The sequence below is a fragment of the Drosophila busckii genome, chromosome 3L (assembly GCF_011750605.1).
Source record: "Drosophila busckii strain San Diego stock center, stock number 13000-0081.31 chromosome 3L, ASM1175060v1, whole genome shotgun sequence".
NCBI classification, from domain to species: domain Eukaryota; kingdom Metazoa; phylum Arthropoda; class Insecta; order Diptera; family Drosophilidae; genus Drosophila; species Drosophila busckii.
The window spans coordinates 19,578,085-19,599,768 of record NC_046606.1 but is presented as its reverse complement, the minus strand read 5'-3'; the positions used below and the strand labels follow the sequence as shown (position 1 = coordinate 19,599,768).

At 44.5% G+C, this 21,684-nt stretch overlaps 3 protein-coding genes across 3 annotated transcripts in view; 2 read left to right on the top strand and 1 right to left on the bottom strand.

Annotated features, from left to right (window-relative positions):
- The first annotated feature begins 162 nt into the window (after window positions 1–162).
- Window positions 163–3,591, top strand: LOC108601024 (nardilysin). Its single transcript, XM_033293684.1, is given in 2 exon segments — window positions 163–998; window positions 1,000–3,591. Coding segments are annotated over 2 exon segments (3,267 nt in total). The 5' UTR covers window positions 163–207; the 3' UTR covers window positions 3,476–3,591.
- Window positions 3,592–6,537: 2,946 nt separating this feature from the next.
- Window positions 6,538–21,684, bottom strand: part of LOC108600167 (flocculation protein FLO11) — a 40,741-nt gene continuing 25,594 nt past the window's right edge. Inside the window, exons 2-6 of the mRNA XM_033293728.1 lie at window positions 17,864–18,748; window positions 17,657–17,797; window positions 13,629–13,694; window positions 12,355–12,439; window positions 6,538–10,975 (exon numbers count right to left, since the gene is read on the bottom strand). Of these exons, the coding sequence (XP_033149619.1) occupies window positions 7,876–10,975; window positions 12,355–12,439; window positions 13,629–13,694; window positions 17,657–17,797; window positions 17,864–18,748 (4,277 nt within the window). The 3' untranslated portion in view covers window positions 6,538–7,875. The remainder of the gene's footprint in view (window positions 10,976–12,354; window positions 12,440–13,628; window positions 13,695–17,656; window positions 17,798–17,863; window positions 18,749–21,684) is intronic.
- Window positions 20,340–21,056, top strand: LOC108600168 (tctex1 domain-containing protein 2). Its single transcript, XM_017987573.2, has one exon. It carries the CDS (start codon window positions 20,434–20,436, stop codon window positions 21,001–21,003), a length of 570 nt encoding a protein of 189 aa, XP_017843062.1. The 5' UTR covers window positions 20,340–20,433; the 3' UTR covers window positions 21,004–21,056.

Here is a 21,684-nt window from a genome sequence, read left to right as displayed (position 1 = left end):
CGAAGGTAATTGAATTTTCATGCCGAGAACAATGTCTGCCAGCGCCGTTAGCTATTTGCTCCGTCTCCGGATTTCGCTTTGTGCCGCTGCCTCTTACTGCTTAGCAGAGTATTAGGGGCTGGCTTTAAATGTTTTATTTGACAATGTAATTAAGTCTGAATAATGAGCATGGAAATTGCTGTCAAGTGGTTTATAATTTGTTAGGCAATGGGGCAGTTCCCTCTATTAGGCAAGGACAAGGGAAATTGTTGTTGGAGGACCATGCTGATGCGAGTAAGTATGAGCTACAAGCGACGGGCTGATCTACGTCCCGTCTACAAGCAGATACGCAAGTGGATACAGAACACGTCGAGAGACATGAGCGTTACTTACTTGGAGTTGCCCGACAAGTCCGAGGGCGACAAAAAGCAATACCGAGCACTCCAGCTTAACAACGGCCTACGAGCTCTGCTTATCTCGGACCCGGCCAATGATGAAGCGACCAGTTCCTTCATCGGGCCACAACACAGCCGAATTTCGAGCAAGAGCGACTCGAGTGCCTCCATCCAGCAGTATAAAGGCAAGCTGGCCGCCTGCGCCGTGCTAATGGGCGTGGGCTCCTTCGCTGAGCCGCCACAGTTTCAGGGCCTGGCGCATTTTCTAGAGCACATGATATTCATGGGCTCACAGAAGTATCCGGCCGAGAACGCTTTCGACGCGTTCATTAGCAAGTGCGGCGGCTTTAGCAATGCCCATACCGAAAACGAGGACACTTGCTTTTATTTTGAGGTGGAGGAACAATACTTGGACCAGACTTTGGACATGTTTATGAATCTGATGAAGGCGCCACTTATGAATATAGATGCCATGGCGCGCGAGCGCTCTGCCGTGCAGTCAGAATTTGACCAAACGCACATGGTCGATGAAGTGCGCCGCGATCAACTGCTGGCCAGCATGGCTAGCGAGGGTTATCCCCACAACACCTTCGGCTGGGGTAATCACAAGTCGTTGAAACACAATGGATTTCCGGCGCAAGCACTATGGCTCCAATCGCATGATAGTTTGTCTACAGGGCGAGCTATCGTTAGACGAGCTGGAGCAACTGCTGCTAAAGCACTGCTCGGACATACCCCAAAGCGAGCAGCAGCCCATGGATTTGTCCCAACTCAACTATGCGCAAGCGTTTCGTGAGGAGTTCTTTCGCGATGTGCTGCTGGTGCAGCCCGTAGAGGACGTCTGCAAGCTGGAGCTTACCTGGGTGCTGCCACCCATGAAGCCGCACTACAAGTGCAAGCCAGACGCATTCATGGCGCAGATGCTGGGCTACGAAGGTGTCGGCAGTCTGTGCTCCTTTCTGCGCCGCCGCCTCTGGTGCATGACCGTTATGTCGGGCGTGGGCGGCAGCAGCTTTGAGTCTAACTCTATGTACTCCCTCTTCACCGTTTGCATTTATATGACGGACGAGGGATTTGCTCATCTGGACGATGTGGTGTCAGCCACCTTCGCCTGGATACGCATGCTAAACGACTGCAAGACTCTGAAGACCAGCTACAGTGAAATGCAGCAGATTACCGCTAACAACTTTCGTTTTCAAATCGAGGCACCCGCCATGGAGAACGCGCAGAGCATGGTGGAGAACTTTAGCTATCTGCCGTCCAAGCACGTAGTGAGTGGCACACAGCTCTACTTCGAGTACGATGAGGCGTCTATGAAGCTGCTGCGGCGTCACCTGGGCACCTTTCGTTTCAATATGATGATCACCTCGCACATTCCTTACGAGAACTATGACTACAATCAGAAGGAACGCTGGTTTGGCACAAGCTACAGGTCCATAGACATGCCGGAAAAGTGGCGCGACATGTGGTTCAATCCCAGCCAGCATCCGGAGCTACAGGTGCCGCCGCATAATCCTTTTGTGACTACAGACTTCACGCTGCACTGGGTGGAAGCGGGCCAGCCGCATGTGTCTCGTCGCCCTAAGGCGCTGATCAAAAACGAAGTTTGCGAGCTCTGGTTTCGACCGGACGACACTTTCCTTCTCCCCGATGGCTACATAAATCTCTATTTCATAACACCAATGATGCGCCAGAGCGCTTGCGAGTATATGGCGGCTGTGCTATATACCTACCTGGTGGAGTTCGTCATTGCGGAACAGCTCTACCCAGCGCTAATGGCAGGCCAGGGTTATAGCCTGGAGACGACGGACAAAGGCCTGATGCTGCGAGTCAATGGCTACAACCAGAAGCTACATTTGGTGCTGGAGATAATTCTGCATGTGATGCAGCACATAAAACCCACCGAGGCCATGGTAATGTCCATAAAAGAGCTGAAAAAGCGCCAGCTCTTCAATGCCGTCATCAATAGCAAGTCCCTCAATCTGGATCTGCGTCTCACGGTACTAGAGAACATGCGATTTACGCTGTTGCAGAAGTATGAGGCGCTCAAGGCGGTGACGATAGAGGACATCAATAAGTTTAAGGATAACTTTTACAAGCAAATGTTCGTGAAGGCGCTGGTGCAGGGCAATTTCAAGGAGCAGCATGCTCGGGACTTAATGCAGATGGTCCGGAACGCTTACCCCAGCGAGCAAATAGACCTGTCTACCCTGCAAAATCGTTATGTGCAATTGCCACTGGGCCAGCACTTTTTGCGTGTGAAGTCGCTCAACTCGGAGGATACCAACACTATTGTGAGTAATTACTATCAGATTGGTCCCAGCAACCTCAGAATGGAGTGTCTTATGGACCTGGTCGACCTCATTGTGGAGGAGCCATTCTTTAACCAGTTGCGTACCCAAGAGCAGCTCGCCTATAGTCTGGGGCTCTATCAGCGCATAGGCTACGGCATACAGGCGTTCGTACTGAACATCAATACGCAGGAGTCCAAGCATCGCGCGGACTTTGTGGAGGGGCGTCTCGAAGCGTTTCGTGCTTCCATGCCAGCACTGGTGCGACAGCTGAGTGAGGAGGAGTTCAATCAGTTGCGAGATACGCTCGTCAACAGTAAGAAGCTTGGCAATCTCAGTTTACATGATGAGGTAATGCGCAACTGGAGCGAAATAACCAGCGGGGAGTACTTCTTCAATCGCACTGAGATGCAGATACAGACAATCAGCCAAATCAGCCAGGAGGAAGTGATCGACTTTCTTATTAACTATGAAGAGAAGAATTTGCGTAAGCTCTCCGTGCAGGTTGTGGGAAGAGCAACAGGATCGATGCATTCGCCTACCCAATCTATTGCAGAGTCGGTGTCTGCAAGGCAGGGTTCAACGACTCATGTGAGGCGAAGTGGTTCTCTGGCCATGATGGTGTATGAAGTCCAACGCAATATATCCGAGGAGCAGCTGCTTTTCGAGCAGATCGGCGAGCGTGTCAAGCTGGAGTTCATTGGGGATGTCACCAATCCGTCGCATATCATTGATATTGAGGCCTTCAAGAGGAACCTACACGTCTATCCATTCATTAACACCAACCCCAAGCTTAGTAGCAAAACCTAACATTATTCTAGATTAGATTATTTTAGATCGTAGTTGAACTTGTAAACAGTTCAAAACACCTCGCGTATGTTGTGAGCTGCTTTGGAATGAATACAAATGTAATTATTTCTCTCTAAATTTTATTAGAAGTGTTAATAAAATTACAATTTTTTTTTAATTATGTGAAGCAGACGAATATTAGGTAGCAGTGGCTTAGCATCTACTCAAATTCACTTGGTGCCCTACCAATACCCTCAAATAATGTGACATTCAGCTGAGCAGAGAGGGAGAGAGAAAGACGATAAAAACGAATACTCTGGGGTACACCACAAGCGTTTCGCAACGATGCCATTTTAATAACGCAAATTAGAGCTGGCTGTATAAATTTAGTTGGCGTAACAGTTGCTAAGACTGTTGGCTTAGTTAGCCATATCTTACAAAGAATACCCAAGGTGGGAATGCAAACAGCATCACATTAAATGTCATTTTTAAATCTATAGAATATGCGTGTGCCCTGTAGGTTGGCAAATATTTAATTTGAGGTTTTAGAGATTTATCGTCTTGCATACGCATAATTTAATAATCCAAGTTGTTTCTAACTCATTATTTTAGAGCATAATAATACCTTGTCTCGTATCTTATTATGATAATTTCATACAATGTCAAATTGTCATTTATAAGAAGTATGAATTGAAGCATTCAAGTTGAAATAAACGCACACAAATCAATCTAAGAACGGATAGGGTGTTTGTATTCATTATTAAGTCAACACCCAAGCACATTTCAAATAATTAAATATGTTACATTGCTTAGCTATATTTATTTAAACTTCGTCTTATTATGTTGTGCGCTTTTGACAATCTAGTGCATATATTTTAGATATTTAATATGGTTGTCTGATTTGCAGGCTTTGCAAGCTGCAACAAAGAAAAGGGTCTCTGAAAAAGTTAATCTAGTTACAGACTAAATTTGACGCAACCTCTCTTGCGTCCCTTACTGTGCATAGAACATTCCGAGGGAGGGGTCGAGAGATAACACAAATATGCTTGATATAGCTCATCGAGCTGCACACAAAACGCACTCTCCGTGGTTTAAAGGAGTGAGCGCACTGCTGACGTTGATAAGCATTAAGCTTCATTATAAAAGCACGTTGTGCCATCTCTGTCCGTACACAAACGACTGCTGATGAATCTCTGTATATGTATATGTATGTGTGTGTGCACAGCAGGCAGCTCGCCTTTGTCGACGCTGTGCTTGTGGCCATAAGCTTGGCAGGAGTCCAACACGACAGGATGGTTTTGTGTTGTGTCTCAGATTGTTGGCATAGTCAGTAGGTGCTGCAATTTTGCGTCATATTGTTTGGTTATTTCGTTTCGGGTCTAAAAATAAACCGCACAACAATTGTTATTGCCCAGTTGTGGCCACCCAAAGTACGCCCACCAATCAAGCAATGGCCGCATTTGCTAATGATAAGCTTTGTTTGCTGCCATTACAAAAGTATAAATATGTATACAAACTAAAGCTATGTATGCGGGTATCGCTGTTACTTGTGGTTAAAATCATTATCGCATTGAATTTATTCATTTTCAATGCTTTGTTTCAATTGCATTATGCTTTAAGCTTAACTGCGTTATTTGCTGTGGGAAAACATTAATAGCGAATCATTTAAATAGGCTTTAAGCTTACTTTTTTACAATAAAATTTATAAAATAATTAATTCACTCGGTAGTTTTTGGCACAGCTAGAACTATTTACATATATGTGCTTGTACCCCTCGGATTAAGCATAAATGCATATCTTTGTAGGATTAACATATGTAAATTCTGATGACACCAAAGTTCGTTTCATGAAATATAGAGTCGACAACGAGGTGTAAGTTTATTTTAATTTGTTTTGCATATCTACATGAACCAAAGCTATGCAAATAAAAAATATATATAATTTTAGCAACTATTGAAGATAATTTATATTACAGAGTGAAAAAGAAACATACATAATCTTTCCAAAAAGCGTTTTGTACGTCGAATAATTTATTTTAAGGTCACAGGATGTATTTATTTAATGATACTTTCATTTGCAACAGCTTCAAGTCCATTTGATTTGAGATATCCTATTCAAATTTTGATTTCTTTTCAGAATCACTTCAAATGTTCTATTCAATGCTACTCCAGCTCCACCATTTACACCACGAATAATATTTTGAGGTACCTTAAACAAATTCATTAACCTTGCCAAGATAAGACTTTTTGCATTCAAGTGAGTAATGATATGGACAACTCTTTGAAACCAGATTTTATGTGTATATATTACTGATAAAGCTCCGAACTTTTTAGTTATTTTGCAAACTCTATGCAATCAGCATAGAAATGTGTAGTAAGTATCAATAGCTATATTTGTGATTATTTATTGAAAGTATATTTAAAAGAAAGTACACATTCGCTTAATGATGTCATAAAGTTTATGCACTGCATTTTTTATTTATAATTGTATCATTTAGGGTATTGTATTTAAATTAAATAGTTTAAACGCAACACACAAAATGTTTAAGTCAACATTAAAGTATTTTAAAAATATACATACAAACATATATGTATTTAATAATAGATTTAACTTGAATTACGAATTAATAAAAACAATATAATATTCATAAAGTATATATATATATGTATATATATATAGATAAGTTATTGTAATTAAATTGTGTGCAAACTCAGTGTATGTGTGAGTGAGTGTGTGTATGTGTGTGCGTGAGGGTATAATTAATTAAATTAATTTATGAACTGATTTGAATGGAAGCTTGTATTTAAAGCGCGTTGATGATCTTTTCTATATATAACTATGCATGTATATCTATGAATGTGTGTATGTTATAAGCATGTGATTACATTTTTAAATTAGTTTAACCGCATAAGTAATCAAGTGTCAAGTTAATGGTTGTAGATGTTGTTGCTGCCTCTAGACTACATTACAATTGTATCAAGTAATTTGCTTATATAAAAATATATAAATTTATGTAGTTGTTTTTTTTTTCTGTTTTGCTTTTTTTTCTTAAATAATTTTACATTTTTTGTTTTCTTTCTAAGTTTTTCGTATTGTTCTTGAAATGTGTCAATTGCTTAACATAATGTTTCAGTTGGAGTTGTTTTTTTTATTATATTTTTTTTCAAGTGAGTACCACTTAATATATGTCCGAATGCTTAGCACGTTCTCAATTTACAGTTACACCTATGAAAATTGCCATAAACATAAAACATGTTTCTCTTATAAATTGCCATTAAGAAGTTCGCTAATGCTCTGAATCTGAAGTACATGACCGCGTCAAGTTTTGGTTATTAAATTTATTTAAGTAACGGAATTTGCCCATTCGTGCTCAAATTTGCGTACATTGATTAGTATTCAAAAAATATGTAGCGCTTTTAGGTATAAATAATTGGCATAAAAGGCTCAAAATTAACATTGCTAATTGATTTAATTTAACTTTTTTCGACTACTTTTAAAGGCTTTTTCTTTCCTTACAGGAAATACTTTTCAAATCTTTTAATAAAATTCATTTAAAACGTGTAATCTTTAGCATCAACTTTATTAAGCTGGCGTCAGTTGTTGATGTTTGTGTGGTTACTCCTATGGTAAATTTCATTTTAAATAGAACTCAAAACAAAATTCTTGAATGTGTTTTACTTTACTTTTACTTTTTCGTTTTGGATGCAATTTCACGAAATATTGCAAATAATTTATGCGAAATTTCTGTTTGCTTAACTCATCTATCAACAGGCTCAATTCAATTTTTCCGCAGACCATCCATTCTCAACATTTTCACTCGCTCTCGCTCTCTTGCGCTCTGCTAGACTTTTGGTTAGAATTCACTCGCCATATTTTCAAATTGGAATGACCTTAATTAGAAACATGTACTTTTTTCGACCTTTAAACAATGTTTTTGCTTATCTTTTACTAAATATACATTTCTTGTTTTTTTTTTATATAATTTTTTTTTCTAAATGTTTTGGCGGTTTTTTGTTGCTGCCTATAGGAAAGGGTGCAGAAGTATAGTGGAGTGTTTGATAAATTTTACAAAATATCATTTGGACTAACGCTCCCGGCAATTATGACTTTTGTTTAGTATGTGTAAATGTGATTTTGTATGCATGTGTGTGTGTGTGTGTTTGTTTGGAAATAGTAAAGTTTGAATTTACTGACTGTAACATTCAAATGATTTTTAAATGCATTTAGAAAATAAATAGGACTTATTCTTTTTTTTTCTTTGCTTGTGTCAAGACGAATTATCAGGAATATTTGAGAAAAAGTGAGCATCACCCATATTATCAGTTAATTCTATGTCTATGTGTGTGTTTGCGTATGTGTGTGTGTGTGTGTGTGTGTGTGTTCGGGCGTATATTTGCCTTTTTTGCTTTGATTAGGGACTATTAGACAGTGAAGTCACCAGCCGCCCAGCTCATTTTGTAGTCATCGATGTTGAACAAATCGAATATGTCGCCACTGGCATTGAATGCATCAACTGCTCCGCCGCTGTCCATCGCACTGTTGCTGCTGTTGCTGCCAGCTGCTGTCGACGCGTAGTCGCCGTGGATGCTAGATGAGGGCTGCTGATTCACCGCCTGCATGATGGAGTTGAACGTGCTCTCCAAGTCGTCGCATACCTCCATGGGCGTTCCACTATAGTGGCCATTTGATGTGCTGCAATCCACACCCATGCCACAGCCATTTGTGCTGATCAAGATGTTGTTGCAATTGCTGTTGCCATTGGCGCCGCTGCTGTTGCTGCCAGAGTGATTGCTGCCGCCAGCAACATGCTGGCTGAGCTGAGCCACAAAGCTGTCTGCGTCGAAGTCAACGTCAGCGCTGTGATTGTTATTCAGAAGCACGCTCTGCGGGCTGCTGGCGTCGAGCAGCTCGTTGATGCTGGGCTGAAGACTGCGATTGAGATTGAGGTTGTTGTTGCTGCTGTTGCTCTTGCCACTGCAATAGTTGTTGGAGTCATCGCCAATGTCCATTTCCAACTGTTGCGACATCAGCTCAAGCAGCTCGTACTCATCAAAGTGATTCAGCTTGGCGTCTGGACTGTTGGGCTTGTCCACATTGCCAACACCAACACCTACACCAACACCAACTCCGCTGATGCCGCCGTTACTGCTGCTGTTGCACTTTGGTGGTGTGCTGGGCGGGGGCGTGGCATGATGCTGCTCGAGGAATATGTCTAGCGTCTTGGCCACGCTTTCGGCGTCGATGGAGCCAACATCGGGCTGCAAGGGCGAGGCCATGTTTATGTTCTCGATGTAGCCTGCCGGCTGATTGCTGGCGAAGTTAACGTGGCTGTCATTGGTGTCCATGGCCATCTCCAGATTGGGTAGCGACTGTGGCGTGGCTGGCGCCTCTAGCTTAGGCACCAGCGGCACAATGCTGGCACCGCCTGCTGCCGTTGTGGGGGTGACGCCGTTAAAGAGCGATAATTCGGGCAAGGGCGTCAGGGGGGTGATGGGCTCCAGGGCGGCGCTCTCTGGCAACTCGCCCTGTTTGATGAGTATGTCCAGCACATCGCTGACCTGCTCCGACTTGATGCCTGTCGGCTTACGCAGCGTTGCTGCTGGCGGTGCGGGCGATGTGGACGGCTCCTCTTTGATTTTCATGAGTGGCACATTGTTGCCCAAGGCGGCGGCTGCTTTATTGGCCGCCAGTTGCTTCGTGGCCTCCTCGTATTGTGGGGGCGGCACTGTGCTCGTCTTTATGTCTAGCTGTATGGTCTGTTGGGTGGGCTGAAATTGTTGCTGTTGCTGCTGCTGTTGCAGTTGCAGGTGCTGCAATTGCTGTTGGGTAATAATTGGCTTTGTCTCAAAGGGGAAGCCAATGCTGGGCAGCGAGTTTGTGCGTTGGTGTCCATTCAGCAGCTTCTTGCTGGCAGGTGTGCTCTGGGCAGACATTGTAGTTGCTGCTGCGCCTGTTGCTGCTGTTGTGGTTGTTGCTGTTAGACTTATGTTGCCGAGCGTGTGTGCTGTCATCTGTTGGTCGTTCAGTCCTAGTAGGAATATGGTCTGATTTCCCTCGTTCCATACGAGACCCACATTATTAGAGTGCGGCAGCGATGTGGTTGCTGCTGTCACTGGCTTGTTCGCATGCAATATTGTCGTCGTGTTTCCAGCAGCAGCAGCACTGGCAATAGCAACATTTGAATGTTTAGCTGGCGAGACTGGCAGCTTGGTTGCGTTCGTGTTGTTGTTGTTATTGTTGTTGGATGGAATGAGTACAGTTTGTGTCTTTTGCGTTTGCAATCGCATATGATGCTGTTGATGTTGCTGCTGCTGCTGTTGCTGTTGTTGTGCCTGTTGCTGTTGCTGCAATGCTGCTGCTGCGGCAGCGGCTGCCTTTTGCTTTTGAATCTTAGCCTCTAACTGCTGCTTGACAACCAATTTTTGATTAATGGGCGCCGTAGTCGGCTGATTGCTGCTGCCTGTGCTGCTGCTGCTGCTGCTGTTGCAGATGCTAGTTGGCTTCTTGGCTTGCTGTCCATTGAGCTTGGCAGCTGCGGCGGCTGCTGGAGCGGGCTTCACAGTTACCTTGGCTGGTATGCTCTTCTCGAGCTGCGGCAGCATCGTCAGCGTCTGCTGTGGTCCATTCGCCGTGGTCGTGGTGGTGATCAGCGTGATTTGCTGCGAGGGCAGCCCATTCACCACTTGGGCAGTGACCGTCTGCTGCTGCTGCTGGCGTCGAATTTGCTGCAGCTCCTGCTGGGAGCGCTGTAACTGGCGCTGCAGCTCATCAATCTTCCGCTGTTGCCTGCGCAAGAGTTCCTCGTTTTGGATGATGGTTGCTGTTTGAGGCTGTGGTGGCAATATTGTCTGCAGTGTCATGGCATGACTATTGTCCAGCTGCTGAACCACATCCATTTGCTCGTGCTCCAGGGCACCAGGGATTGGCGACTCGGTGACCAGCATGGCCACTGGAGGCGGCTGTTGTGGCTCGCTGTTGCTGGTGTCCATGGCATCGCTAATGGTGATGACTTCGGTGGCGCTGGCGGGCGTGTTTGCCGGTGTGCAGCATTCCAGCGGCTCCAAGGGCAGATACGGCTTCAGGCGTTCGATTAGCTGCGGCTTGGGCCCGGAAACGGGCAGATTGCGACGCTTGAGATGCTGTTTTAGGTCGGACACCTTCATTTTCTCGAGTCGCGTTAGGTCTGTAATGAAGCTAGAGGTGGACTCGGCAAAGCTGGTCGCTGGGCTGGGTGGTATGGATGAGCTTATCGAGAGAGCTGGCGAGGGCAGAGGCGGTGGATGTTGCTGTTGCTGTTGCACTGCTGCAACTGTTGCCACAGTGGGTTGTGTTGTTGCAATCAGCGACAGCGTTGGTGGCGTAGGCGTGCCCGCAAGCGGCGCTGTTAGCATCGTGGCGTCGCCAAAGCTCACAGGAGCTGCTCCCGTGCTGCTCGTTATGGAAATAGTGTTGGGCAGCGCAGCTGGCAGAGTGATAGTTGCCGGAGTGGCAGCTGTCGTCACACATGTGTAAGCCCGGAATCTCTTGTTTTTTGGTTGTGTTCAATGTGATAGCTACTCGCTCTTCTGGTAACTGCTTCGTTGATACGATCTCACTCTTGGTTGTGTCGGCTTGGCGTGTAGTCTCGGCGTGATGCGCCTATCATTCGTCGAACTGATCTGTTTCGACCTGGTTACTCTCAACTCTCAGACAATGAGTGCAGTCATAAGTATCATAATGATTTCCTCAGAGAGCTTAGTTGATAAGAAATGAATCTTATAACTTCTCGTTTGTCAGAAGAAACTTGGAGGCTCTTGACCACTGTCGTGCACTAGAAAAATGGAGCATGAAGGGCCCCGCTGCGTAGACTACGATTTACTTAGCGAACAACGACATTTGTATTATGTCTCAAGAGAAGCTTCTCTTAGTGCAGAGCACCACGGATGGTACTTTAGAGGACTATGTTAAGAGACGAGTCTATGAATAATCTCTCTGCGACCCTGATGGCTGGATAATAATAGAAGAAAAAGCACCACTTAACACAACGGCTCGGCTAAGTTGCAATGCTTTGACTATCTCTGAGACAGACGCACCGCGCTAGCTATAGGTGCAGCTGGTTGACGAGGCTTTGGCGAGAGTGGAATGGAACGAGATGTCGTATTCATTGTTGAGTGAGTGGAGAGACCAGAGAGAGAGCCGGGTGTCGAGGCGAGCATAGGTATATGTGATTGCGCTCGGCCTGGGCTGCCTGAGGCGCCGGCACCACGCTGAGGAGAGAATGGGTTGAGCTGCTCTCATGCTTCAGTTGATCGCATCCATCATCAGGCATATATGGGCGGCGAGCGGAGAGGCTGAGGCGGCACCTCAGCAAAGCCAACTACTTCGACCAGCACGCTGTTGATGTTATGCTCAGCTCGTATGAGTAACAGTTGTATACCAAACTGAGTACGCTAAATGAGTCCACATATTTGCTAATGAGTATATAATGAGATGGTGAGGAGGGGTTAATGCCACATGTGAAACTGCAGCTCTCACAAGGAGCGAAAGACGAGGCCAGACCGCTTGCAAACATTTTTCTTATCAGGTCAGACGCGATACCCCGTCGCAGAGGCGTCTCGCGGACGACGGCAGCAAGCTGATTTCGTTTATATTGCTGTACGCCGGCGCTTGTTGGGCACTGTATGCAAGGCGCTCGTCCACGGCAACGCGGCGGCGGCGTTTGAGCGCTGATGAGCGCTCTCGGACTCTGTGAGTCACCTCACTACGCTTATCACAGATCTATTGGCTCTGGAATGCTGCGCGCCGAAACAGTGTAGTAGCAAATCGCGTCACTTTAATTGGCCTTGAAGGGGCACTAGATCTAGCGACTTTTTATGTCTGCTGACGTAACTAGTCTCGGCCATATGTACGCTTCGACCTACCTATTGGAGAACGTTGCTTTTGATGCTAGTCGCAGAGTGTCTGAGGTGCTCCTGTACAATAGAAGAATGTCAAGTTCATCTATGTCTTCGAACCACAGGATGACAGATTATTGCATATCTCATGTTCAGCATATTCTCGCTCTTGTTCTACGGAATATCTGTTCACCTCGCAAGATCATGGGAACTCACCCTCGTAGCAACATTATACATTGTTGCACTCTTACTCAGAGAGGGTTTAAAAACATCAACGTCTCTAGGACGTGATTCTCAACGCTATGAATTGGGCTCTTGCGATCACAACCAATTTTTTCCTGGCCGACTGCATCAAAGAGCTCACTCCGTAAGGTACGTCGTGATGGAGCATACGCAGGGAGCATCTACTTAAACAGAAGTTCTTTCTGAAGAGGAAGATTGCCATTTAAGGCAAATGTATAATCGCATGGCTCAGCTGTTTTTGTAAGACTCGCTGTGAATAATTTCAAAAGGAGAATTATCAACTGGTCGCACATAAAAAAAGAGAGAAACTTGTAAAGGGTTTCTGATTTCTAGCCCATTATAACGGGTTTTCTAAGCTTAGTTTGAATAGACGCTAAGTACTTTAATTGAGAACAACAATATTTTTGGTTCATCATCCCGGACGAATTAGGAGCTATCTTTCTATTAAATTCCAAATGATCGCCAGAACCTTAGCACTCATGTGAAAGTTACTTATAGTATTAACTAAAGTTATATAACTAAGTATTGATTATTTTATTTTAAAAATTTGTTTAATGCTTTTTCCTTTAGGTTCGTTGACTAAAGTAAAGCATTAAGCCAAGCTAAGAATTACATATTATTTGCATATAAATATATTTAGGTAGACATTTTGTTATTTTCTTTACATTTTACTTAATGTCTGCGTTTCGCTGTCGAAAATTTGTCATTTAAATTCAAATTCGAATTCATTTTCGGCTGCGTTGAGCACATTGAATTGGTTTGCAAATTCGCGTATTTTGTTTATTCTTTTCGGCTGCTTTCGTTTCTTGGCGTTTTAAACTTTTTGTGGCGCTTTCAGCTGCTCTGCATAAATTTGCCTTGAGCCCTTGAAGGGGAAGTGTGAGCGGGAGTAGAGTTACCCATTTGCATATCCTTTCGCTGGCTCAGGGCTCAAGTAAACTTGACAAAAGCGCCGCGTAAATGAAGCTAATGTGTATTTCTGACAGAGTTCGCCGCCGAGTTGAAAGCCGAATATCGACATCAAGTTACTTAAAGAGCTCGCTGGGAGATTTACTTACATGGTATGATGCCTTGTTCAACAAGCTGCGAGTGTGGCCGTCGCACCATCAGTTTCACTTTGAGCGCTTCAATAGATTAAAAATAGGCAGGAATTAATTATAAGGTAACATGAAAATAAAACAAAAAAGTTTTGCAATTAAGCAATACACGCGCAGCAGCAGACAACAAGTTGTAGATTTCAATAAAATAAACCACAAATTAGACGTTGAACGCCCATAAATTAGCAGGCGCATCGGGTCGGGGCGTCCGGACGGACAGACGGAGGGAGGGAGGGAGGGCGTGGAGATACTACTGATCAAAACGTAAACATTGCTCATAAATGCTCAAAAGCAGCTGGATAAGAATTTGAAAGCAAAAGTTGCTGCGGCTTTTCGTGTTTTTCTTTTCTTTAGTTTGCTCTCTTCTTTACTTTTCTCTCTTTTTTTTTTTTTGACAACACACACACAGCGCAATAAATGTCGTGCCCGATACAAAAAAGCAGCTGCAAATGAATAAAAAAAAAAAAATGGAGAAAACAACAAAACGCACCAAAATTATTACTGCTAAGAAAAAAGCACAAGCAAACCGACAATTCTGTGAGAAAGGCAAAAGTTTTAATATCTTTATGTGCGGTCTGCTCTGTTTGGGCTCTTCCTGTTGCTCTTGAACCTCTTCTTGTTGTTGTTTGTGTTTTTGCAAAGTTTTTCCTTATTCATTTTTTCACTGTTTAACGCCACTGAGTGTAAAGTTGACGCCTTCAAGGAATTAAATATTTAAGCCCGGCGTCAAGAGAAGCGACTCCCACATACTTCCGACAGCCGCCATGGGGGTCGTATGCGTAATAATATGATTATGAGGCGACTAAATGACAGATTGATGTCAATTAACTTGACATAAAGTCAGCCAAGCGACCAATCAAAGAGAGAGAGACAGAGAGAGAGAACGAAGGATTGAAGAATATTTTGATTCAGTGACATTGATCCTAATTCACATTTCGTATGTAATATCTAATATGAATATTATACGTGGGGTGCGAGAGCGAAAGTCTTTGTGTGTCTAATGCTCAATGTACAATAGTTTATAATTCTTGTGAGTCTCGCTATTGAATTTACACAGTTGTTTAGCAGCACATAGAGCACTTGCCATATTTTCTGTGAAGCTTGCTGAGATTACAGCTTAATCCAGTGGCTAAGCATACGCACTGTTGTCTCAAAGCCATCAACAACAATTAGTGCTGGCTTGTAATTAAAACTAAATAATGCGCATGAATATTTGCTCAGGTCGTAAATTAAATGAAAACACAAATCTTTGGCTATAAAAGCAACTAAAGGCCACTGCACTGAGCTGATAAATTCGGTATGCGGTTGTCTGCAACGGCTACCCAGCCGACAATCCAACCACCCACCCACCGACTGCTCAGGCCTAGCACGTGGCAGCTGCCGTTGCCAAGGCCGACCGCATAAAATGCCAAAATGCAACATTTTTGGGACTTTTGGTTAATGCGGTTACATATGTATGAGCCACCAACAAGTATTTTATTTTGCTTGCAAATGCGTCGGATTGTCGAGACTTTATTTACTCGTGTGCGCTGGGCCCGCATTTCAGCTGAAATGCAAAAACAAACAAGCGAGCAACACTTGACGCCACAACAAGGCGCAGCAGCAGCAGCAGCAGCGAACAACGACAACATCAAAGCGACTATGACGTTATTAAAGTAATTTAGGCTCTTCGAAATTCATCATAAAAAGCAAAACACCAGCGCGACGAAAACAGTGAGCAGAGCAAGAGAGATAGAGATAGAGATAGAGAGTGCTGCTGCCAAGGCGCGTAATTGTCTCAGGCGGCGCAGCTGTTGGACGAACGGGCGCCAGTTTCTACGACTGAAGTGCTTAACGCAAAAAATATATATGACGAAAAAGAAAAAAAAAGTAGAAATCACCGCCCCCGCACCCTACCCCTCTCTGAGGTCTGTCTGGCTTTGCTCTTTTCCAGCTCAGCAGTTGCTCTCATTGATGATGCCTGGCTAAATATTTGGGCATGTAACACGGCGCTTCGTAACATCTGAACCATCAATATTTCTGGGTGACGAAGCCAACAGCGCCGCCTGCCAAATTAATTACGTGAGCAATTTATTCTTCTCATTTTGAATTCAATTTTTTTCTTTTTTCTTCTTTTTGTTTTGCTTCTGTTTGTTTTTGCGTGTTCAATGCGGAAAATCTAAATGGTTGCCGCGGTGTTTACGTGGCGATTTTACACCTACACACGCAATTGATAAAAACAATAACAAAAATTCCAAATTAAACACATAAAAGTTTTTATGCGAAAGCAATAAAAATGTAGACGTAGTCGATACGCAATTGTTGCTGTTGCTCTTGTTTGGGTGGTTGTGGGTGGTTAGGGTTTGGGGTGGGGTATACTGCCTTTCGTGCGAAAAGGCGCGCCCCATTTCCTGGGCGAAGAGTCAGCGTTAAATCAAAACACCACACAGACACACTGCAAAGAGCGAGAGAGGCATGTACATTGTCATTGATTGAGAGAGGGGCAACAGCTGGTTGACCAAACACATATAGAAGGTATATAGGCAGCAAATCGATTACGTGATCAGCAGCAAGCAACCCTGTGCGGTTGTACGTAAGAAAATCTGTGGCTCCCAGTAATAAGAAACTAATGTAATTGATACGAAATCATTAATCACATTCGCTGCAACATAAGTTGACTTCTATTAGATACACTGATGGCATTCAACAAAATAAATTAATGCCAAAACTAATTGAATGAGGAATAAGGAAATATATGTAGTGCGGCAGTGCCACAAGCGTTTCCCATGCCACTGACTGTTGCTTCCGCCAGCAACAGCAACCACTAGCCTAGGTGCCACCCTAGCGCCTAGTTCACTTCCCCAAAAATATCTAAGTACATATACACACGCAGGCAAACATACAGTATGTGTGTGTGAGTGTGTGTGTGAGAGCGTTTTTCAAGTCGCGTGCAGTGTGTTTATTTGTCAAGAAACATTTTTTGGCCGCCATGTGTTTATAATAAATTTTAGCTGCAAATTGCAAAATGTTTACAGTGTGGCAGCCATTGCTGCCGCCCGCTTGTTTGCCTGCTAATATGCAATTTGTGTTTATATTTATTTGTTGGCTAACGTTGTATTGTAAGCTTGCCGGAATATAATTTGTACGCCCATTGATTTGCCTTTTGGCAGTTGCCAGTTGCCCGTGCCCGTGCCCGTTGCCTCTAACGTGAATCTAATAGCTGCATATATTAGCAAATAATTGGCGTCTTTTGTGAGGGTCAGGGTGTGTGAACTTTCCTCAGCCAGACGCGAATAAAGAAAATCAAAATGAAATAAAAATTGCACAGCAAAATGCCAAACGATCGCAGGCGACAGCAGAGCTGTCAAAACTATTAGCGACTGTGCAACAGACACACTCACACACACACACACGCACACACATGCAAAATAAAATGAATAAGATTATTTCTCTTCAGTCAAAAATGCCAAGCAAATATGTAGGCCAAGCAGCAGCCAACTGTAGTCAAACTGATGACAAAAATTGTTTTCTTTTGGGCCATGAATGAGTTGCTTGCCGCATGGTTAGTGCGACGGGGGTTCAAGTGAGGGGGAGCATTGGCTAGTGGGGGTGCACGTCGTAAGTGCCTACGGCACACAATGTGACAGCTTCATTAAGACTTTGCATTCTGCTCGATAATGAGCAAAAATCTTGTTCTCCTTAATGATGTTGCTGACAATTGATGATGATATTGCTGCTGCTGCTGCTGCTGCTGCTCGACTTGCGCACTGCTCCACTGCTGCTGACTAAGCAACAACCAGCAACAGAATTATAGAAAACAAGTTGACAAATGCCAAACAGCCGCGCATTGACCAGCTCAGCTATGTGGGCGTGTGGGCGTCTGCACCGAATTTGTAAACATGCGCCCCGACATGACAACACGAAGGGCGACAAATATTTTGTGGCAACAACTTTACATACAACCCTTCAGCTTTCCGCTTTCCGCTTTCAGCTTACAGTTGCCTACTTACATTCTTTGTTCTTGTCCATGGCTGGCTGCAGCGGACTGGAGTCGACAATGGCCTTGGGCGGTGATTGTCTGGCCTCGTAGCAATCTGAATTATTCCCATCATCGCTGCTGCTCAAAAACGTGGCATGCAGTCGCTGCTCACCTGCAACCAAAGAGGGGGAGAGATGAGGATGAGACTGTAAGCAGATGATTAGTGGCCGCCCCTTACCCTCCGACATTTCGTCGTAGGCCTCGTGCAGCAGTATTATATCCTGAAATGTATGCTCCAAGGCCTTGCCGCTGAGCCGGGTGGCCAGCAGGCCGTTGCAGCTGGCGCTCGAGAATACCTCAACTGTTGTCAGCGGCGATGTGGAGATGGTGGCCAGCAGCGCTGAGCCGCTGCCGCCGTTGCTAGTGCAAACGCTGTTGCTGTTGCTGCTACTGCTGCTGCTGCTGCTGCCGCTGCTCAGGCTATGCAGCGAGGCGGACTTGACCAAGTGGCCAACCTTTGGGCTGCTATTGTGCGCTCGCTGCGTAGCCTTGAGAGTGCGTGACAAACTCTTGTGGGGCGATGCCGTGGCCGTGGCCGTGGCTGTGGACTTGTTAAGCAAGCGTTGTGCCGTCGCTGTGCTCACAGATTTACTCCTGGAGCAGGAGTTGGAGCTTGAGCTGCTGCAGCTGCTCACGCTGCTACTGCTGTTTGACTTTTTCGAGCAATTCGAGCTAATCGATGAGGCGGGCGATGCTGATGAGGAGCAACTGCTTAATATGCCTGCTTGCTGTTGCTGCTGCTGCTGCTGCTGATGTTGTTGTTGCTGGAGTGTATTGTTGCTGCTGCTGCTGCTGCTGCTGTTGTTGTTGCTTGCGTTGTTGTTGTTGGACCTTGTGTCTATGGTTATGGGTATAATGCTACTGGCCACTAGCTGCTTCTGTTGCCTGTGTTGATGTTGCTGCGTCTGTGGCTTATTTGTTGCGGTTGCGGCTGCTGCAGCTGTTGTGACGCTTGAAGTGCCTTGAAACCAACTGGGAAAGTTGCCTTTGAGCGTGTCAATTAGATCCTGATCGAGCGTTAAACGCCACGATGCAGGTCCGCCGTCTACGCTGTGCGTAGACTCTGCAATAAATAAATTAAAGAAAGTTTAAGTTAATACAGTGCGTATGCGTAATATAATACTGCATCTCTCAATTGATTTAATAAAATAAATAAGGCAGTGCGTATGCGCAATATTTGTAGCCCTCAATTTATTAATTACACAAAATAAAGTGCGTATGCTTAATATTTTCACTTGAACTCTCGACTACTGCTTCAGTTGGCGCTTCTACATTTTCACTTTCCAGTTGAAGCAAGTTAATTAAAAAATTCATTTGCCCAACACTTGAAGTAAATGAAGTGCAGCCTGCCACTTGTTTGCCAACTCCAATTGGCTGACCAAGTAAATATGCACGGGGTCAGCATCTGCTTTTCACAGTTTCTCTTTTTGCGCATTTATTTATTTTAATTTCCAACCTTTCGAGGTGGAGGCAAAGCCAATGACGCAGCTGCCTAGTTGTGCTAGTTATTTCTGCTAAGCGCTGCCAAGTAACCTACTTAGTTGCAGCCACGCCCTCGCGCTGCGCTCGCTCGCCCACTCGCTCGCTCGCCCACGCAGCTGGGGCACTGAAAACTTAGCAGTTCTTGCGTAGTCGTTTATTTATTTGTTCACCTATTTTATTTTAAATTTCTATTGTGTACGCGTTTCGCCTTTTTTTTAGTTTTCGGCAGTTTTTGGCATTAAATTTTCAACATACGTACATAGTTTGTGTGTGTGTGTGTGTGTTTGTTGTCTGTGTCTGATTGTGTTTAGTTGAGCGTGCTTTAGTAACAGGCCGCTAATGCGCTAAAGATTGTTGGCACCGCTCGTTATTGCATCATGCGAGCGCGACATTCCCAGACACGCCTCAAGTTATGCAACGTTTGTCGTACAGAATTAGATGTGGTACATCCGAAAATAGTTGCAAAACACTCGTACACAACCTTTTAATATCCTTTGCCAAGCAGCTATGCAATCGACTGACATGCACTTGTCAAATGCACAGCTTTGTTATTTCTGGCAGTCGAGTTTATTTTGCGCTGCAGCTATTTATAAAAAGGTTCTTTTTAAAAAGTTCTATTTACTTTGTAGCCATGTTCAGCTATTTAAAGACTACCTTGACAAGCTGCTGTTTCTTTCTTTTTTAAAACAAATGATGTGCAAGCGCGTAAAAAGCGCATTTCAATAACAATAAATGTGCAGCCGGCCACTCGGCCATGATCAATTCAGTCCCATTGCATGCTCATTGTGAATTCTACAGCAAAGCTTTAAGTGCACGCTTCGCTTATTGGCGCGACATGTTGTCCACACGCAGCCACGTGCAACTGTCATCTCATCTGACATCTTGCTGTAGAACAAAGCGCAAGCAAGACAAGGCATTGGCACTGCCAATTCTATATTTACGAGTATATTTGGCAGCAAGTGGTTTTTATTGCGTCGAAAATGGCTCCAAGTTTTTAGACAACAGACGCGAACGATACGCGTACGCGCTGCCCGCCCAACTGTCAACTGAACTGAACTGCCAACACGTTTCTTAACGAGGCGTATGCGCAATGTTTACACCCAAATAATTTAACGATTGTCGGCTTAGATTAGCAGCAAACTAAATATCAACCCAACAGCGAATAGCTTGTCAGTGTCAGTAGCAAATATAGAAAAACTAGAATTGTTTGAGCACAAAATATTGAGCACAAAATAAAAAATTAAAATTCATAGCCACTCATCAAACATGGCCGACTCACCAGAAAAACAACCTAGCAAGGAGAACTTGGAGACTGCAGCCAAGGATGCTGGCGGTGGCGAGCCAGCGGCCGTTAAAGAGAAACCAGCTAAGGCGGGCAAGGACAAAGCTGGCAAGGGAGACAAAGGCGACAAGCAAACGGGCAGCAACCGCCCATCGCTGGGCGTGGGATTGGCTGGTGCTGCCAAAGCGGCCACAGTGCGCTTCATGCCCACCTATCGTCTGGAGTCGAAGAATCCACTGAACAAGGAGCGCGTAGAGATTATCGTCAAGGCCGAGATGAATAAGGTTTACACCGATGAGTACGCGTTTCATCCGAAGTACTCGCTGCATACGGCTGCCCAAGTTGCCGAAGAGATTAAGGGACGCATTAAGTCCGCCAATTATGACAGATATCGCTACATTGTGATCATAACCGTGGGCGAGTATCTAATGCAAGGCCTATACTCGATGGCAAACTTCCTGTGGGATGCCGAAAAGGATGGATTCGTCAACTATATCATCGAGACCCCAAACTACTTTGCTGTCTGCACTGTTTACTATCTGTACTATGACTGATGTGCAAACGCGTTAATTAAATAAAGTACCAAGCAGCCACAACATAAAGCAGATTTCATGACCTTCTAGTCCGACCTCTGTCTAATCACTCAAACGAAACGTAGCAGCGTCAGAGTTTTCTCTCGGTGTGTGTGTGTGTGTGTGTAGTCATGTAATTGTTAGACGTTGCTACTCTTACGTAAACATCAATTATGCATGCTCAGTGGATGCGGCTGTTATTGGTAGCTGCCAGCAGCAGTACATGAACCAACGCGCCTTAAAGTATGCTACAAACACACATGAGCGCTCACTTTGTGCGTTAGCAGTCAGTCCGCCCGTCCGTCCGTCCGTCCGTCCGTCCGTCGTGTGCGGCTGCTGTCATTTCCTTTTGGCAACAGGAAACAGGATGCTGTAAATGTTACAATTCGACATAATCGATGCTTGTCGTACGAGACTCGCATTTAACCTGGCAATTTGTCGGCTCAACTGCTGCGGTTACTGCTGCTGATGCTGCTGCTTCTGCCGCTGCTGCATAAACATTAAGTTTTATTTGCAGTTTATCTTCGCATTGCCTGCTGGTGCGCATAAATCAAATTGTTGCCTCCATAGCAGACACCAGACATACTAAACATATTTGCTAGGCCAACTTTATAGCGCATTAAATTTAATGCACCAAAAACAAACGTAAGCACACACACACAC